Source organism: Gobio gobio (assembly GCF_949357685.1).
Source record: "Gobio gobio genome assembly, chromosome: 6".
NCBI classification, from domain to species: Eukaryota; Metazoa; Chordata; class Actinopteri; order Cypriniformes; family Gobionidae; genus Gobio; species Gobio gobio.
In genome coordinates this window covers 4,456,602-4,478,282 of record NC_137102.1, presented here as the reverse complement: position 1 = coordinate 4,478,282, position 21,681 = coordinate 4,456,602, and the positions used below count along the sequence as shown (strand labels likewise).

Here is a 21,681-nt window from a genome sequence, read left to right as displayed (position 1 = left end):
AACGCCTCCAAATCATTAGGATCAAATGATGATCTGGTTATGGGTCGGTTGTTAAGTATGGATTCTGCTTCACACAAAAATGTATGAAGACCTTCTTCATCCAAACTTTGCCCTCGAAGGATAGAATTCAGTATCTTCTTTATTGATCTGATGAGCCTTTCCCAAATTCCTCCATGGTGTGAGCCGGTAGGAGGATTGAAAGTCCATTTTATATTCTTTTGAAGAAGAACAGTATTGATCTGACTGTGGTTCCAATTTTGGATCGCCTCTTGTAACTCACGCTCAGCCCCGACAAAGTTCGTTCCGTTATCTGAACGAATTTCAGCCACTTGTCCTCGTCGAGCGATAAAACGTCTCAGTGCATGAATGAATGAGTCTGTGTCCAGGGATGCAATCATTTCAATATGAACAGCTCTAATGGCCAAGCAGGTGAAGATGACTCCGTAGCGCTTTAAGATGGTTCTTCCTCGTTTTACCTCAAAAGGGCCGAAACAATCCACTCCGACATGAGTAAAGGGTGGTTTGTCCGGTGAAACTCGATCTAGAGGCAGATCGGCCATCTGTTGATGACCTGCAATTCCATTGAACCTTCTGCAAACGACACATTTTGACAAAACTCTTCTTATGGCCACGCTCGCTCCAGGGATCCAATATCGCTGTCGAAGGGTAGCCAACATGTAGTTCCGCCCACCATGTCCCACTTCTTCATGAATTTGACGCAGAATCAAACTAGAGATGTGCAAGTCTTTAGCCAATATGATTGGGTGCTTAGAGTCTTCAGGAATCAATGCTTTATCAAGGCGTCCTCCAACCCTGATGATATCAGACTGAAGTATTGGATTAAGACTATAGAGAGGACTGTTTCGCTTGACTACTCCATCCTTTCGTAGACTGATCAGTTCCTCAGGAAATCTCTTCCTTTGTGAAAGTTGGATGATTTCCATTTCAGCATTTTCTAGTTCTCCCAAAGAAAGCAAGTCCTTACACACAGTAGATTTGAACTTCTGCATTTCCTTAATAATAGTCGTCCCTTGTTGATATGGATCTGCACTAAAGAAAACAAGAGCAGTCTGTAGTCGTTTCCTTTCCTTGCTAAGGTCCATCAAGATCTTTCTTAGACGAAGGATCCATGCTACGGCTTTCTTTAGTCGAATCCAAGAGGAGAAGTAATTGAGGAGGCATGATATGGAGTCAGATTCTTCTTTGACTTCTACCGTGTTTACCAAAGCACTCCTTTTGATCTCAGGATCATGAGATGGTATTACATCCCTATCGGTGGGATCCATTGGCCACTCTTCTTTTGGTCGAACGAGAAATGGGGGACCAGAAATCCACATCTCGCTCTTCAAGAAAGAATCCACTTTTGCTCCTCTTGACGCCAGATCTGCTGGATTGCTTGACGAATTAACGTACCTCCACTGTGCTACATCAGAAACCTTCAAAATTTCGGATACTCTATTAGCCACAAAGCACTTGAATCTTGAGGTCTTATTCCGAAGATATTTGAGTACTGAAGTGCTATCCGTCCAAAAAACAGAATCCTGAAAGGGCATCTTGAGTTCCTTTGTCCATATCTGGTCGATACGACTAGCAAGCGTGGCAGCTGTAAGTTCCAGGCGAGGGATTGTAATGGGTCTTAAGGGTGTAACTCTTGCCTTACTTACCAGAAGAGTAGAATAGGATAGTTGTTGGTCATTACGAAGCAGCAGATAGGATACCACACCATATCCTTGCTCGCTTGCATCTGAAAAGTGGTGCATTTCAGCAGATGTAACTTCTCCAAATCCATCGGGCTTCAAACATCTTCTGACCTTAAAACTCTCCAAGCGATGCAGATCATCCAGCCAGTTCATCCAACGTTGAACATACACTGGAGGAATAACATTGTCCCATCCTATTCCCTCTCTGCACAGATCTTGCAGTATCCTCTTGGCCGACAAAATTACAGGTGATAAGAACCCCAGAGGGTCGTAGATGGAGCTGACCACTGAGAGAATTCCTCTCCTGGTAAGAGGTCTATCTTTGACAACCACTTTGAAATTAAAGGCGTCTGATTCAGCACACCATTGCACTCCCAATGCCCTTTCAAGTGGCAAAGTGTCATAATCCAAGTCCAGATCCTTTACCTTCTTCTCTCTGTCCTTTTCCGGTATAGCGCCCAATACAGCACGGCTATTACTCATCCATTTTGTTAGATGAAATCCTCCTTTGGCACACATAATAGTGAGATCCTTGTACAATTTCACAGCATCTAATTCAGAAGGTACGGATACAAGGCAGTCATCCACATAGAAGTTATTAAAAACAACATCCAGTGTCTTGGAGTCAAATAGATCCTTTTGATCCATTGCACATTTCCTCAATGCAAAACTTGAGCAACTCGGTGATGATGTAGCTCCAAATAAATGAACCACCATTCTATATTCCTCTGGATTACCATTCACATTACCTTCAGGCCACCACAGGAATCTCAAGAGATCGCAGTCTTCTGGGTGAACTCGTATTTGATGGAACATGGATTCAATGTCAGCCATCAGGGCAACAGATTCCAGTCTAAATCGTACAAGCACGCTCACCAATGCACTGGTTAAGTCGGGACCTTGCAGAAGCTTACTATTCAGTGATGTACCCTGATAAGAGGCTCCACAATCGAACACAACCCTGATCCTGTGTTTTTTGGCATGGTATACACCATGATGGGGTATATACCACAAACGTCCATCACATCTCTTCAGTTCGGCCACAGGTACCTTTTCTGCATAACCCTTATGGATGACGTCCTCCATAAAGGTGGTGTAATCTGCGTGAAAGGAAGAATTTGCTTTAAACCTTTTTTGAAGAGTTAAAGCTCGTTGTTCTGCAATTCTCCTGTTCATTGGCATGACCACTTCAGCATTTCTGAATGGTAGACCGATGTAATAATGACCATTTTTCAGTCTTGCTGAATGGGACACAAAATCCAGAAACTGCGTATCCTCCTTCGACATTCCTGTCAACTCTTCGTGAACAGTCTCCGGAAAATCAGCCTTAAACTGCTGCTTCCACAACTCTTCCAACTTCATTACTGTAATCCTATTTACAGTCACAGGAAGTTGGGCAGCAGCATCCTCTCTATTCAAGCCCACACCTTTCAGTGGTCCATTAACGGTCCATCCAAACATAGTTCTTATAGCAAACGGGCCGTTACCCTGACTACGTATAATCTCCCAAGGCTCCAATGCTACTGGAACATTAGCTCCAATCAAAAGCTCAATACCTGCATTAATCGCAGGTAAGCAGATATGACTCAAATGAGGCCAACATTCAAGATCTTTCTGTGAGGCAATGTTTGCTGTGGTCACAGGCATGGTCTTTTGTGTGTAAACTTCAGGCAACGCACAGTAATATTCTTGATTCAACCCAGAAACCTCCAGGTCTTTCAGAACGTAACTAGCAACGGATTTGTCTTGACTCATCGTTCTGAGAAGAATATTAACTCGCTTCCCAGGGAGGTTGAGTTTGTTCATCAAACTTTCCGTACAGAAAGAAGCAGAACTTCCTGAATCAAGAAAAGCGTACGTCATCACCACACTGTTTCCATTCTTCGATTTGACGCACACTGGAACGATAGATAAAGCACAGGTGTCTGTACCAGCCCCAGTAAGACCACTGGTCTGCAGAGAGACCATGGCACTGTCTACGGCTGGCTTGAATTCGACTTTCTTCTTGTTTGAAGTGTCTTCCTTCTCATGAAGATAAATGTGAAGAAGACTTGGGTGTTTAAGACCACATATGCTACATATACTTCTCCTTTTACAGTCCCTGCTGATGTGTCCTGTATGCAGGCAACCAAAGCAAATTCCTCTCGTCATCAAGAAATTCATCTTTTCTCTATGACTTTTTCTGGTAAGTTGATTACAAACATCCAGCTGGTGCTCACCACCACAGAAGAGGCAGATTCTGTTGGTTGATATCTTAATGTGTTCTTTTATTTCCGGCATAGCAGTGATAGTAGTAGCAAAGCTGCTTCTGGCTTTTGGCGGAATTATTCTGGTATTCATCTTCCTACCTCCAACAGGTGATGCATCCTGAATATTTCCAAACACAGGATCAGAGAGAATTTTTACTTGTCTCTCAATGAAGTCCACAATATCAGGAAAGGTGGACTGATTATGGCGTCGTTCTTTTAACTCATATGCAACGACTCTCCATTTGTCTTTAAGTTTATAAGGAAGCTTTGAGAGGATAACTTGCATGTTAGTAGTGAGGTTCAGCTCATGCATATAGTGAATGTTTTGCATAGCGTTACAACAGCTCCTTAGGAAAAGACCATACTCTTGTAAAGCCTTAGCGTCTTCAGATTTTATAACTTTCCAAGAAAGAGCCTTTTCCATATATGAAGCAGATATTTTTACCTCATTGCCAAAGTTCTCCTTAAGCAAAGCCTTAGCCCTTGGGTAACCTTGTGAAGGGTTCATGTGCTGGCAACTTCTAACAAGCTCTTTCGGCTGTCCTCGTGTATATTGCTCCAGGAAGTGCAGACAATCCCCTGGGCTGTCTGCTTTCTTTTCCACCACCTCCTCAAATGAGCGCATGAACTCATGAAAGCGCAATGGATCTCCATCAAAGTGCGAAATTTCTCTGGGTGGAAGTGAAGACAATTTATGCTGCTTAACCAATAAAGTAGCAATATCATTTTGCTTACCAATGAGCTGAAGCATGCTTGGGTGGCTCACATCATTTTGAAAACTTGATCCAGGAGCATATCCATTCTGATTATCAAATGATGGCAATGCAGACTGTAGAGGTTTCATTTTGGATCTTGTTGATGGTTGTTGTTGTACTGACTGGGGTTGAGAATAACTTGAAATCCCTTGTGCGTTATCGATTTGTGATGTACAAGTTGCAGGCAAGAACTCTGATGCCACTGGCACACTAGCCGAAGGAACAAATGGTTCCACATCAGAGCGAAGATGCTTAGATACGATTCTATTAACAGAGATATGAGATTCTGAATGAACATCTTGATACACCTTTACCCTGGCCATTGATTCTGCTAATTTGGTTTCCAAGTTGAGTTTTTCCCTCTTCCGCCTCAATTGTTCCTCCTGTTCCTCTAATTCGTGTTTCTTTTGCAGCATTTGTTGAGAGGCCAATAAAGCAGCCACATCTGCCTCAGCCTTCAGACGAGTGGAAGAAATGGAAGATCGACTGAATCGAGATCCATGAGATGTCACTCTAGTAGATCTTTTGCTGCTTATATTTGAAACACTATCCATTGGTTGAATTTCATCCCCAGAATCCATTCCAGCATGTAGATGTGCATTAGAGAGCTGAGTATCATGTGTTGTAGACACAACTTCAACAGAGGGGGAAATACCAGATGGACGAATCCCTTGAGTTGTTGCATCCACTTCCACAATCCTGGGTTCCTGAATATCAGAAAGTGATTTCCCGGTTTCAGTCATCCATAGTTTCACATCTTCTACAAAGCCATTGTAATGTTTAGAAATGGAGTCAAACCATTCATTTTGTTTGGTTTGTTCCTCTGGAGGTAGTAAAGGCAGTATATTTTTATGTAGCACAGATGCGTCAGCCATCAGCAATTGTACCATTTTCAGCATTGAGCACACTTGTGAGACGTTGTCATCACATTTCATCAACCCTTTCATTGACGCAATCACATTCTTCACTTTATTCACTTTACTCTTGCGGTCCTTTTGCAAGGCTTCAATTTTAGCCACCAAGGCTTTTGCCGTGGGCTTAAGCTCCCGTTTGCCACTATCAGCAGCGTGCTCCATATCCTCAGAGTTCATTCTCCAACGCACCAGACAAGTGACTCAATTCCAAACAGCGCCGTATTTAGCGCGCACAGAGCCAAACAATGAATGAATGAGCGTAGTGAGGCGGCAAGAGAGCCTATCCATACGCAAGAGCAACACAAACTGCGTTCCATTCAACGCAACGGCAATAACAGCGTCTTCCACAACAGCGATGCACTCATGTCTATTTATATCGCTGACATACCTCTTCTGCCGTTTCATGCGTGTCGTGTCCTTTGATCCACTTCACGATGCGGGTCCGCGACAACATGATGTGTCTGTGCAGATACCGCTCGCGTCCATAATCCCAGGATAGCGTGCATATTTTGTTGACTAATGAAGCGGCCACCTACAGCCGCTGAGAGGCTAAGCAGCAGGAAAGATTCATGACGCGTTTACATGCCTTTTAAAACATGTAACAGGAACGTTTTATTGGCATGAGGCAGTTAATAGTAAACGTTACAAACGGTCAACAAAAGTGAGCATTCCTCCCTGCCCACCCCCTATCTACACGGTCTAAATCAAATGCAGGAAACACTCTCAGGTAAATACCCACCTACACACGTGACCAACTACCCGGAAACACCTACTCAAAATACAAAATAAAAGACAAACATTTTCTGCACTTACAGGTAAAATAAATGTTGTTACTTCAAATCAGAGCGTCTTATAATAAGATAACATTGTTTGAAATGGGTTTGGCTAAAATAAGATTTTGGTTTTGTCTATAATACGTAATTATATTATATTGACTGGGTTAAATAGAATTGCATTACTAAAAAGAGACTAAAATACAATTTTCATTGACTAAAACGACTAAAATATCATTATTTTCGTCTAGTTTTAGTCAACGAAAACTGATGACATTTTAGTCGTTTTAGTCAATGAAAACTGGTCATAGATAATTCTGACTAAAATAAGACACAAATGTTCAGACTTTTAGTCGACTAAACTTGACTAGACTAAAAAGAGTATGACTAAAACTAATAAAAACTAAAATGACAGCTTGGCACAGACTAAGACTAAAATTAAAACAGGCCGCCAAAAACAACACTACTATGGAAGCGGCAATAACAATCCTTTCAGACCGTTATAATTTGACTACGTGTTTTATTCATATCAGATACACATTATATAGTTTACTCTATTCTTCTCCCAGTTCAGCGGTCACTTACTTTCATGTATTTCGGGAGACGAGGATGATTTGAAGTAATGTAAATCCACCAGATCTGATTCTGAGTCGCGCATTATAGATCAACTAACATGATTATAAAGGGTTTTAAATGACAAGACATATTTGAAAATCTGAATAATAGTTCATGACATGGTTAACAAGTTTGTGAATATATTTTGAATAAAAAAAAACGAAATAAAACTGATACATCTGTCATACAGCACTATTGTGGCTGCTGTGTGAGAAGACGCGTCGCCATGGAAACAAGGCAATGTATTCTAAAATATTTAGCCAGAGAATATTAGATTAGATTAGATTCAACTTTATTGTCATTACACAAGTACAAGGCAACGAAATGCAGTTTAGGTCTGTTTAGAATATGGTCATATTTCTGCAAAATAATGCTGAAGCTGGTTTGTACCAAGAATACCGACTACTTTGCTGTTATTAATGTAACTGTTATTGATTGTTAAATTAAGCCTATTGTAGTTGGATTAGGTGGCTTGGATACATAACACAATTTACTTAAATTCACAGTAAAACCTATTTATATATTGAAGTGTACTTTAAACTTTTTATAAATTCAATAAAAAGCCATTCTTTAAAGGGTTAGTTCACCCAAAAATGAAAATTCTGTCATTAATTACTCACCCTCATGTCATTGGACACCCGTAAGACCTCCGTTCATATTCGGAACACAAATGGAGATATTTTAGTTGAAAGCTGATGGCTGAGAAAGGCTTCAATCAGGCCTCCATTGGCATTCAGTACATTGACACTTCCAAGATCCATGAAAGGCACTTAAAACGTCGTTACAAAGTCTATCTCACCACAGTGGCTCTACAATAATCTTACGATGCGACGACAATAGTTTTTGTGCGCAAAAAAAAATAAAAAATAACACCTTTATCCAACTTGTTCTCGACTTCCGTGTATGCCTCCACGACGCATGCGCGAGAATGACGCAGATCCGGCGTTCGGACATATGACCCAGAAGCGATTTGTTTACGAGCAGAGGAAGACGCGCGTGTCTAAGCTGTTGAATTCTACATTGATCGTGCTTTAGGTCTCGGCGTAGTGCTCAAAATGGGGCTTAAGTGTGTATTTCATCGATTCCTGAACACCGGCGCTACGTCATATTCTCGCGCATGCGTCGTGGAGGCATACACGGAAGTCGAGAACAAGTTGGATAAAGGTGTTATTTTTTATTTTTTTTTGCGCACAAAAACTATTGTCGTCGCATCGTAAGATTATTGTAGAGCCACTGTGGTGAGAGACTTTGTAACAACGTTTTTAGAGCCTTTTATGGGTCTTGTGAGTGTAAATGTACTGAATGCCAATGGAGGCCTGTGTGAAGCCTTTCTCAGCATCAGCTTTACACTAAAATATCTTCATTTGTGTTCCGAATATGAACGGAGGTCTTACGGGTGTCCAATGACATGAGGGTGAGGAATTAATGACAGAATTTTCATTTTTGGGTGAACTAACCCTTTAATGTCATCCACCTGTTTTGGGGCTTTAAGTATCGGTTTAGGCACTGATACCATTTTAAAAGTATCTGTTTGGCACTGATATCGTAAAACCAAACGATAGTAATGGTGTTTTTGTTTTTCTTTTTTTTTTCTTGGTTCCATTTTGCCTTTTTAAAATGATTTATTGTAACGTTAATCTCCTTTTTCCCGTTTAGATCGCAATGATCTCACCCGGTATGGGCTCCTGTGAATACACTCTGAATACACTACGTTATGCAAACAGGTGCTTTCTCCCCTTCATGTATTTGAATTTGTGCTGCTTCTGGTTGACTGAGGACGCCCTCTGGTGGTGTAATTTAGGCATTACAGTCAGCTTTGTGTGTTTCTGACAGGGTAAAGGAATTGAATGGCATGTCCAAGGGCGCTTCAGTGGAGAATGGTACACACCTAGAGCTTTCTGAGGAGGGAGACTCTTCAGAGGAGGTGAGCGAATCAAGCCTTGCATATTAAATACAAGCAGCAGGACTTTCATCTACAACTCTTATTGAAGTTGATGTTTTTCTTTTTATAAGTGGTTGAATGGAGCTTTTATTTGAATGTTAAGTCACTGAACACTGGATGGAAGTCACGACAGATCTTCCATTTTGTGACGTACTCCTGAGTGAAGGAGATTATCGAAAAGGGGGAAAATGTAAAATTAGAACATCAGTTTTGAAAGTGGCAGAGAATTACTAATTGACTGAAGTTTGCCATACGTCATCAGAGATGATGTCTTAATCATTTGAAATGTTGCAAGGTCAAAACTTAAACGTATGCATGGATGAATCATTCATAAGATGCGTTTAGAAAATAAGTATAGCCTGTCACATGCACGTTTGATTTATAAAAATGTGAAACAACAAATTACTCACAACCCCCAAAATGTACGTATTTTCCAGGAGTCTGTTGTCCCAGCGTTTGACGCTATATCACAAGTGTCTGAGATGGAGGAGAGGTTTTATGAAGATTTAAAGGTTTGAAGCTTTTTCTGATGTCTATTGTGCAAACACACCTGTTCTGAGTGGGCGGCTTTGCTTTAAACCTCACTATCACAAGTTCCAAAACTCCCCATAGCAATGAGATTACAAAACGCCCCTTTGCTGTTTGTTTACCCCTGAATGCATTTCTTCAGGCATGACTTCTCTGAGACCTGTGTTGAGTCATTTCTGTTTCTCATTCCTTTTCCAGGGGTGCAGTGAGATTGCCAAATCCATGGAACATCCCTCATTTGATGTTGTAGCAAATTTGCCAGAGATTGATGCATTCATGAGGAAACTGCAAGGTATTTAATTTTAATCCAAACAGAAAACATGGGCTGCGTCTGAAATCGCATATTCAACATAAGTACCTGTTCAAAAGAGTAATGACTAGGGATGCAACAATACAGTTAGTCCACGGTTCAAGACATACCTTGGTTTTTAACCACGGTTCGGTTCTGATGGCTTATCACATCAGTTTTTTTGTTATTCTGTTCTTAAGCGACAGGAACAGAAAGATGTTAAGGAGGAAAGTCTATTTTGCAATACTCTTTCTTTATTTTACTTAAAAGAATTGAAAAACCTTACTTAAACTTAAAACTTTACTTTAAAAAAAAACCTTGTACACATTCCTAGTGTATTGTATAATATAAAATAAATATATATAAAGATTTACACTGGCAGCTCAGAGTTGTACAGCAGCATTTAAGTATGAAATTGAATGAATAAATGTAAAAATAAAACAGACTTCACTATAAAATATACATTGATTCTTATTAAAGCTACTGTGTTAAAGTTTTTCAGTCAAGAGCAGCGAGTGATTTTCTGTCTTTTGTTGTATTAACATTAAAGAGTTCACTCAAAAATGAAAATTCTGTCATCGAGAAATGAATACAGGTTTGGAACAATATTAGATTAGTAAATGACAATTTCAGAGGTGAACTGTCCCTTTAAGGACGGCATGTTCAGGCTGCGCCGCTGTCAATTAAAGACTTGCACGCATCTAATACACACACACACCGATTTTACTTCCACTTTAGACATAACCGACTGTGTTTATGTTAATCTTGTGTGTATTAGTGCAGTAAGACGACTATTTAGTCCAGTAATCATGTGTTTGACAGGCGTTTAGTGTGCACGTTCGGAAAAGCTCATGTTAAAACAGTGCATATGCACGCGAATGAAGCCTTTAAAACGCATGCAAATAATGAACTTTGGTGATTGTGAATAACTATAGTGTTCTGTGAGTATAACTCTATCACTAACCTGTGATGTGAATGTATGCCGCGCTGTTCAGTATATTGGGATGGAGGCAAATTATAGAATTTGTAGAAAAATAATTAATTAAATGTAATACGCAATTCACAAGCGCGTATTGAACCTTGAATGCCGTACCGAACGGTTCAATATTATATTGAGAATTGTGGCATCCCTAGTAATGACCACTAAAAAAAACACATTCTATATAGTATGAATTTGTGTAGTATAAGGGGTGTAACGGTACACGTATTTGTACCGAACCGTTTAGGTACAGGGCTTCTAGTACGGTGCACGTGTGTACCGAATGCAATCTTTAACAGATGACAGTCGCTTGTTTTAGGCGCGGATCACACTTCAATCCAAGTTCCCACTTGAACATATTAAGTATTTTGTCAATTTCATCACGAAATTCAAATGATAAATGCCATTTTGCTCTTTAATGTAGCGTGACTGATCACTGTATATGTGAGTGAACGTGATCTCGTCATTGTCAAAGAATAAACATGAATGAACATCTGAAGGTATGTTGAGGATGCATCACAACTCACTGAAACGCATTATATGTGGTGTAATCGCTCAGTGTCTCAATGGTGAAAGACGTCAATAAAACAGCTTGAGAACAATGAGCATCACATTTACCTCAGAAGAAATTCAGTGTCCACAGCAATCAACTCTTTCACTTAATATGACCTATATTAGCCGTTACATTCATTTATATTCTACTGAACCTGTTACTGATGTCTGGGTTATTATTGTGTTTAAATTAGGGCTGTCAAAAGATTAATCGCATCCAAAATAAAAGTTTGTGTTTGCATAATATATGTGTACTCTGTTAATTATTATTTATATATAAATACACATTCATGTATATATTTAAGAAATATTTGCATGTATATACTGTATATACATTTATATAATCTATAATATATATAAATATAAATGTTTTATATCTAAAAATATTTTTTTCTTAAATATACATGCTTGTGTGTATTTATATATAAATAATATATGTGTGTGTACTCTGTTAATTATTGTTTATATATAAATACACACACGCATGTATATATTTAAGAAAAAATATTTTTATATATAAAACATTTATATTGATATATATATTATAGATTATATAAATGTATATACATGCAAATATTCTTAAATATATACATGAATGTGCATATAATGTGCATTATTTAAACTAGGGCTGTCAAAAGATTAATCGCATCCAAAATAAAAGTTTGTGTTTACATAATATTTGTGTGTACTCTGTTAATTATTATTTTTATATATATATATATATATATATATATATATATATATATATATATATATATATATATATATATATATATATATATATATATAATAATTAACAGAGTACACACAAATATTATGTAAACACAAACTTTTATTTTGGATGCGATTAATCTTTTGACAGCCCTAGTTTAAATAAATCATGAAAATGACAGCCACTGTGTATAAATGATTATATTTCAACAACGAATTGGAGAAAAACTATTTATAATTCGTTTTAGAAGTGAATGCAAAAACTGCCTTGTGTGAAGTTTACATGTTTGCACACAATGTGTTATTTGAGTGTTGATTATTATATCTAAAAATAAATATCAACTGAATTTAGGCTAATAGTTTGGGCTCTGTCCTTTAATATTATAGTAATGTGTGAGTAAGGGCTCACTATAGTTTACAGCAATATCTTTAGGAAAATTTGAGTTATAATTGAATTCATTTGAGGACAGACAAACACGGTTTAATAAAAATAAGCAGTTTTATATTTAAATCTCTTCCCTAGTGTAGTATGAATGTAGTCTGGACATACTATGTTCGCCATGTGGTTTACCAGTGTCAGTTATGACGCTTCACTGATATTCATAAATATCTCGTGGCCTCATGGGATAGTTAAGTGTCCATTGTATGCACTCTTCAGAATCTCGCCGGAAGATCTAGGTCATCTGGGACTTTTCCTACTCTTTTATGAGCACTGAATTCGGACATATTACTTTTGTCACACTGTTTTTCGCTTCCTGTAGTAGGGAGGCATGATTTCAGATGCAGCCATGCTCTTCCATTCAAAGGTTTGAGGTTGTTAATGTTCTTGAAAGTCTCTTATGCTAACCAAGGCTTAGGGCTGCACAATTTTAATCAAATTTCTAATCATGATTACAATTACAGATGCCACAATTATGTAATCGTTCAAAGGCGCAATTACAAAAAAAGTTTTAATATAACAATGCCATGCACTTTTTTTTATTTTTTTATCGTTTCTTTCTTTTTTTGGGGGGGGTCGACAGCTTATAAAAAACGTATTTCTGTGGGGGTTTTCTAGCTTGTTTGCTGTACACCCTGCCATATAGCAGCTTTTAGACATTGTTCAGTTTTTTGTTATAAATAAAATTATAACCAGGAGGCGCTTCACACCCATAGACAAACGTCAGCACTTGAAGCCGTCATTTAAACACTGAATGAACAAGACGGGCTCGCCTCTCGCTCCTTTGTAACATCTTGCAAGGCAAATAAGAGGCTGACATCTAGTGGAGAAGACTAGTAATTAAATTTATGTTAATCTTATGTTCAATGTTTGCAGAAATAAATATGAAGAGAAAATCGATTTGTGGCCTTTGGAAACGATTTTTAATTGACCACATTTTAAAAAACGATTAATCAATGTTTTTTTTTTTTTGCCCAGCCCTAGTGTCGCTCTGTCTCTCTTCCTGAAAAACGCATTGCTTTTCTATAGCACAACGTTTTCACCTTATTTTCATATAAAAATATAGCATGCAGTTCCTTAACAATGGTATTAAGCCATCATCATTCAATGTAAATTGATATAATCATAATTAATAATTACAATTTCAAGGGATCATCGACAATTATGATTAATTTGGTTATAAATGAAGTTATAACCAGAAATGACAAGGCAAGCGCTTCACACAATAAAAAAAACTGAACAATGTCTAAAAGCTGGGTGTACAGCAAACAAGCTTAAAAAAAACACAGAACTACGTTTTTATAAGCTGTCGACCCAAATTCGTTTAAGGAGACGAGTGGATCCAGGCAATGATGTGAAGCATCAGCAGGGAGAATGGATGACGGACACTCAGTGTGTCTCAGTGTGTGTCTGTGTGTGCAGTAAACATGTCACTGAGTCAAATATCCAAATGTCAGTTTATGATATTTCCTGTCTCTGATGACGTTTCCCTCTAGTGTGTGTAGTTCTCAGTGTAATATAACGTGTCGAGCTCTGTCTCAATTACCTGTATCCACTTTTGTGTCCTTAAACTAATTTTTTGGGTCTACAGCTTATAAAAACTTCTGGGTTTTTGTTTTTCTTTAGCTTGTTTGCTGTACACTGTCACATATCAGCTTTTAGACATTGTTCTGTTTTTTGTTATAAGTAAAAAATGACAAGATCGCTTCATGCAATACAAAGTCAATGGAGACAGTTTGATTGATTGTTTGATTTCCACCAATCCCACCATCCAGCTCTACACCCCCCTGGTGGGCGTGGTCTTGAGATTTTGACGCGTGTCACTCACACTATGCTATAGAAAAGTAATACGTTTTTCAGGAAGAATGTGTTCAGCTTATTTTCATATTAAAATATAGCATGCCGTTCCTTCAAACAATGGTATTACGCTATTCAAATCATTCAATCAGGGTTCCTACGGGGTTTGGAAAAGTATGGAAAAAATAAATCTGAGTATGGAAAAATATTTGTTTCCAGACTATTGTCCCGATTTCATTTTCTAAATATAAAATTAAGAATTTCTAAATGTATATAATAAATATATACACAATCTTTTTTTTCAATGAATGAAAAACTTGTAGCCTAGCTATGGCAGTAAAGGTCAGACGTGTGTGTTCAACAGTGGTTAACACAGCACTGTTTTATCCTCAAACCCAACTTGCTTTATCAAACTACAGAGTTGATAGTGGAGTTCTTAAAGGAATAGTACACCCAAAATGAAAAGTTGTCATTTATTTACCCCCATGTCTTTCAAAACCATAACACTTTATTATAATAAAATTTTTAATATTTTTAAAAAAGAGAGATTTCGGTCCCTTTATTAAAGGACTTGTTCACCCCAAAATGAAAATGTCCTAATCATTTACTCACCTCAATGCCATCCAAGATATCCATGACTGACTTTCTTCAGTGAAAGATAAATTAGGGTTTTAAGCAACCAACTGAGTTGGTGGCACTTGAGTAAATGATTAGGACATTTTCATTTTCAAATATCTTCATGTGTCCAAGATTAACAAAAGTCTTATTAGTTTAGAATGATATGAGGTTAAGTAAATTATGATAGAAATTTAATTTTTGGTTAAATTAGTAACCCTTTAAAAAAAATTGTGACTGATTTAGCATTTTGATCGTTAAGGTCACAAAAGGCACAATTTTAATATAGGATTTCTAAATATTAGATAGCCTACATAGAGGTTTTGACTCAGAGTGTAACATACTTGTCGGTGTCGATGGCATTGTGGGTAAGTGCTTCGCCATGTAGAGCTGTTGTGCTTCTGGAGACCCGAGTTCGAGTCCTGCCTCATGGACTTTTCCCAATCCCGCCCCCTTCTCTCTCCCTCCTTACTTCCTGTCTAGCTACTTTCCTATCCTAATCAAAGGCAAAACCGCCAATACTAAATCTTTAGAATGTAACACTTGTTAGCAGTTGAATTTGAAAACATTTTATCAGAACAAGTTAAATATGGTCGGAAAAATCTGTAGGAAGTCTGGAAATTCAAGTCTGGAAAAGTATGGAATTTTGAAATGAAAATTGTGTAGGAACCCTGATATAATCATAATGAATAATTACAAATCCAAAGGAATAATCGACAATTAAGATTTTTTTGTTGTTGTTGTCATTATCGTGCAGCCCCAACAAAGGCTTAATTTATTCTTAAATGCAGTAAAAACAGAAATATTGTGTAATGTTGTTCCAACTGTTTTCTTTTTTTTTTTTTTGTTTATTCTTATGATGGCAAAGCTGAATTTTCATCAGACATTATTCCAGTCTTTAATGTTCCATGATCTTTCAGGAATATGCTGATGCTAATATGCTGCTCGAAAAACTTCTCAATGTTAAAAACTGCTTTTTTTTTTTTAAGAGCTTTTTTTCCTTATAAATGTTTACATATAAGAAGGAACTAAGTGTTAAATTCTTAATTAAAGAAAAATACCATCCCAACTTTTGAACGTAAGTGCACATGAAGGTTTGATGAGTCTGGAGTGTTCTGCTCCAGTGCACAGGATATGTAACGGATATAATTACAGCACTGAAATGTTTTTTCTCCTTGTAGATTCTTACCAAGCTGTGAAATCAGCCATCGATGCAGAACAGAGGGTCAGGATGTCACCAAACTAATCTAGGATGAGATGCAGCTGCGAACGACTGCAAAGAAAACTCCTTACAATTTCAATGTGTGCTTTTAATACTCTTATCTGCTATCGGAGATCTATTAAGTGTTTGTGTATGTTTTTGTGTTCTGAATAAAGGTTCCCTCGTCTTGGATCTTTTGTAAATCCCATTTTGAATGCTGTCTTAGTTATTCAAAGCAATCGTGTGCTTTAATTTGTGCGTTTTGGATTCTTGCTTTTCACCTCAACTGCTTTTTTTTTTTTTTCCTGATCACCAAAACCACCCCCATCCTTGACCTCCAAACCGCCACTATATACAAGTCAAAAACAGTGTATACACTTGCCCTGCAAGCACAAGCTGACACATGACAAATCAAAGGCCTAATAAACAGCTCACACTGAACAGTTTACCTCAAAGGATGAAAATAAACAAAAATGGGCCAGAGAGTGGGTGGCCCTACATCTCCGTGTGAGGCCTAGAAGCTCAACAGCTTCCTCTGAGCTCTTTGGGTGGCATTTCCCACCCCCTCCAGAACCATTTACCCCATACTCTATAAATGCATATAGCTGTGCTGCATATATTGCACACAAATGCTCAATTCAATATGCATCTTGTGCTAGCACTACACACGTTTAATGCTTGCTTAATAAATGATTGTCATTCTCTAAATCTAATCGGTGTATGATGGATCAGTGTCCAGCTTTCTTTAGTTATGTGCAGTGTTGGGGAAAGTTACTTTGAAAAGTAATGCATTACAATATTGCGTTACTCCCTTAAAAAGTAACTAATTGAGTTACTTAGTTACTTTTTAAGAAAAGTAATGCGTTACGTTACTTTTGCGCTACTTTTTCTCACCTGGGCTGGGCTTGTTTTTGTTTATAACAAAAGTTATATTTTTGTGCAAAGGTAAAGACCTCTTCATACCAAAATTGAATAATAAGCCCCAGACTGAGGTAAAAATGCAGATTCCCTCATGAACAGTAGAGGGCGCAGCTCTGGATAATGGGAGAATAGATACAGGAGAAAAAAGTTTTACCAATAAAAGCAATTTTCATCATCAAAGGTCAGCAGCAAGATATTGGTAAATTAAATATAAAGGTAGATTATAGATAAAAAAAATTGTTTTATTTAACATTTAATTATTGGAGGTTTGCTCTGATTTTGCATTTGACTGATTTTATTCATTTTGAGGAGTACAGAATCTTTATTGTGCAAGAGAGATAAATAAATGCTCACATTTAGTCTGGAACTACAATAACCATCATGTTTACACACAGACACACACACCTCTGCACTTATTTTTCTCAAAATGGGGGCAGGAGAGCTGTCAGTCAAATTGATGTGAAAAAGTAACTCAGATATTTTGTTGTAAATTTTAAAAGTAATGCGTTACTTTACTAGTTACTTGGAAAAAGTAATATTATTACGTAACTCAAGTTACTTATAATGCGTTTCCCCAACACTGGTTATGTGTGAAACGAGTTTCAACAATGTCAAAAGTATTTGTTCTGAATGTGTTCTGGGGGCACTTTTAGCCATGTGAAGTTTTTAAAAGTCATGTAACCGTATCATACGTTTAAATAACTTGTCTAGTTTTAAGGTCTGTAAGAGGACCAACTTTATTAGTCATACTTTATAGAGTTTTTTTTAAATGTGTGTTGATGGAAATGACAGAATTAACATGAATGTAGAGAAACGGTAGATAAATAATAAAAGTATTGTAATATAAAAATTATTACACATCTACTCGCAATCCATGTCAATTGTACTTTGTAATAATAAACACTGCCCTCTGTGGTGGAAATGACATTTCTGTAGTTTTTTTGTGAAAAAAAAATGGAAGGTAGCTTCACTGATTCGCTTTGAATTAATACTTAGCATTTCATGCATGCAAAATACTCTTAACTTAATTTTTTAGCTTTTTAAAAACACCCTTGAAGGTACAGCATGTTTAGAAATGACGTAGAATAAATAGAACTGTTGCTGCTTTTTTTCCGTTATATTTGAGTAATTATCAATTTGAATTGGGCATCATTCGAAAGCTTATGAACTGAAAATTCATCAGACGTTGTGATGCCATCTAAACGCTACTCTAAATTCTTCTAGTGGGCGGTGTCATGTTTCATATTACAAATGTATTTTAACTACACTCTAAAAAATGCTGGTTAAAAACAACCCAAGTTGGGTTGAAAATGGACTGACCCAGCAATTGGGTTGTTTTAAGCAAACATTTAACCCATTCAGTGGGTTAAAACAAACCATTCACTGGGTTAGTCCATTTTCAACCCAACTTGGGTTGTTTTTAACCCAGCCTTTTTTCTAAAATCTTTTCTAATCTTGACAAAACACACATCGTCAGAAAGGTCTGAGTCTCAAAGTGACTGTTTTGTGATGGAAGTGATATTTGGACAGAAATTTTGCAATTTGTTACTGGAAAATGCATTAAAAAAAATGTGGATGTGGCTATTTTTGGTACAGCGCCTATAAACAAAATCTCATGGGAACTTCAATTTTTGTGATATCAACTTCAAATTTGGAACACAACTTGGTTAGACATGTGGCTTTGATTTTATAGTCATTTTATTGTAAAAAATAATATTTAGTACGGTATTTTTCATTTACAGTAAATTTAAACTCCCATAACCTTTTGGTATACTTTCATCTTTTGAATGGCTTTCACTTCAGCAATAATCTGACGAGTGTTTTTTGTCTAAAACAAGACCAAACTTTCCTAAACATTCTTGAATTACAGCCCTTTAAGTTTGGATAGTGCAGTTTCATGACTGTTTCATGACAGTTAAGGGGTTAACTGTTCAAGCAATATTTACCTTGATTTTTCTTAATTTGTTGTTTATGAACATTTAAATTCCCAACATGTGCTCTGATGTCACTGAATATTTCCACTAAAACCACCTAAACAATCTTTCACACAAACTATTTAGAGGAACTTTTGCAGTGTTGTGGTGGAAATGCTATATTTTGTATAAAAAGTAATATTGATCGTGGTCTCACATTAAATATTATAATGTATTCTAATTATTTTACTAGTGCTTAATTCAGGTGCATTAATAGTTACGAGATAAGTCATATTTTTAAACTGTAAAATTAATTTTAATTAAACATAGCCTATTTTTAACACTGTTGAAATTAAAAGGTCTGGGTGTGCGACAAGGAGATAACCGTGAGTTTGACGATGAAAAGTATGAAAAAAAATCATAATTGAAAGGTAGTAAAAACATATAAGGTGGTTTTATTGTTTGACAAAGAAAGAGGAATTTGTATGTCCAAAATATGTATTTTTAAAAATATGACCAAAGAACATAAAAGTGCCCATAGTCCATATTGTGGTGAACTGATTAGGTTGGAATATTTTCTATGGAATAAATCTGTTTGTTAAAACCTTTTTAGCATGGGCATCACTATGTCCTTTTTAGGGGGGCTTTAAAAATAAACTTTTAAAACATATTAAACAGGCGGGAGGTTTTTAATCGGCATGTTCTTCAATCCGCAGCGGCGTCGAGCAGAACGAGTCAGAAGCAGAGGTGTGTGCGTTCATCTGAGCTCTCATTGGTCTGTTACCGCTCGTCAATGTCAAAATAATTGAGAGAACCAATCAAATCAGAGTAGGCGGGCTCTAGGTTCAGACGGAAGCTGCTGAGCGCCAATTTGAGCAGCGCGACTCGACCTCGACGTGAAGTGCAAGATATGTGTAGCTAAACATGAACTGTAACAAGAAATAGCTAAATAAACATTTCATATTTGACAGCAGCTTCTTTAAATCAGAAATATTAAACAAATAATGACAAAAATATTCAGGCAAATTAGTAAACTTTTGTCCAATTCCGCCATTTTGAATTGAAAATAGGCCTATGTAATGTGATTCATAATGCAGGCTAACAAACAAGAAATATTAACAAAGCCGTTTTCTTGAGGCATAAGATTAATAATGAATGTGTAGGTCTAAATATTGTACATTATATTCCATCCTTCAGTAAATTAAAAGAGCTCAGCTTTTTCAGCCTGTATGGATACGATTAGCCCAGTGTGCATATTGTGAATTAATTTAATAAACTTAGTTACCTAGCTCTCCTGGTAGCCTTCAGTAAATTAACGTGTATACGAAAATGATTCATAAAACATAAATATCAGTAAACCATATGTTTACTTTCCTCACTGACGAAAATGGAGAAACTATGTCAGTCATATCTGCCCACTGCTATTGTTATGTTTTTTTTCGCTTCAGAACATCTTAAAATGCACATATGTAGATCATAGAAATCAAAATAATCTCCCTCACATTTGGGATCTCAATCCTGGGTATGATTAAGGAATTCACAATATGGTCATGCAGAATAAGGCATTGATATTTGCTTTATAATAAACATGCTAGTAAGCTAGTTAATAGTGAGAATTGGACCCTAAACTAAAGTGTTAACATGTGTTTCACCCCCTAAAATGAAAATCCTAGAATCGCCCCAGCTTTTTAGTCTGGTTTAATATTTGACGCACTCTTGCGCGATTAGGGAATTGGAGGTTCACCTCAGAAAAACGAGCCGAGACGTTGATTATAATTGAATCCTTCACTGATTTGAGCTGACTGAAATAGTGTTGCATTGTGAGTCTTTGGGTGTAGCCAGCTTTGCTTCGGAAACATGCCTGAATAGCAAAAAAGGCCAGTGGCTTGTTACAAACATGGTTCCTTCAGTTGGGTTATCCTCCACCATGCATTTTAAAGAAGACCGGAGGGATGAAGGAGCCTTTGCTGGGATTTTCGATTTGGAAATGTGTTTCATGCGAGCCGAGTCTTGTATCTGTTGGCCCTGAATCTGTTTGACTCCGCGCTCTGGATTCCAGCTGTCCACATGAATATTTTCTCAGTGTGGAGAAAATTGGCAGTGGCCGATGCTCAGTTCCCATCACCTCCACAGACTAAATAAACAGACAAACCACCCAGCGAGCCCATCGGAGGAGCATGCAGAACAACCTCTGTTTTTCTTTTCCTCCTGACCCCTTTCTTTCTTCTGTCATTCTGCGGCTCTGGATTGTCTGTGAATGGATCTGGATGGGGAAAGTGTCCATCAGCGCCAGGCCTGTGGCAGGGCAGCCTAAATGTGTTATGGTGCTTGCGGAGAAGAGCCTTTCCATAAACACATACCATATATTACACCATGCATATATTTTCCATGCATACGGAGTCTATAATTTGATATAGGCCGTGTGTATTTTACTTGGAGAAAAAAAAAAAACATGTATAAAAATGTAGGCCTATATATAAAATATAAAAAGTGATTTACTCATCTTTGTTTAAAACTAACCACACACACACAATTTATATATAGTTAAAAAATAAAGAAACCCATTTGACTCGAGAACAATCTGAAATATGATAACTTTTGTGAAAGTACAGCCGAATATTACGTTGTTTTATCCTCCCGTGCTGGGTTAAAAATGGACAAAGCCCAGGGATTGGGTTGTTTTTAACTCAGCGGTTGGGTTAAATGTTTGCCCAACGTGCTGGGTGGTTTTATTTAACTTGACTATTGTTTAAAAACCACTATATGGCTGGCTTAAAATCAACCCAAA

At 37.2% G+C, this 21,681-nt stretch overlaps 1 protein-coding gene across 1 annotated transcript in view; it reads left to right on the top strand.

The window, feature by feature from the left end:
* The window catches only part of kif2c (kinesin family member 2C), a 44,241-nt gene extending 26,335 nt beyond the window's left edge, over window positions 1–17,906 (top strand). Inside the window, exons 17-21 of the mRNA XM_079819030.1 lie at window positions 8,663–8,730; window positions 8,840–8,930; window positions 9,386–9,460; window positions 9,675–9,768; window positions 16,040–17,906. Of these exons, the coding sequence (XP_079675156.1) occupies window positions 8,663–8,730; window positions 8,840–8,930; window positions 9,386–9,460; window positions 9,675–9,768; window positions 16,040–16,104 (393 nt within the window). The 3' untranslated portion in view covers window positions 16,105–17,906. The remainder of the gene's footprint in view (window positions 1–8,662; window positions 8,731–8,839; window positions 8,931–9,385; window positions 9,461–9,674; window positions 9,769–16,039) is intronic.
* The last annotated feature ends 3,775 nt before the right edge of the window (window positions 17,907–21,681 follow it).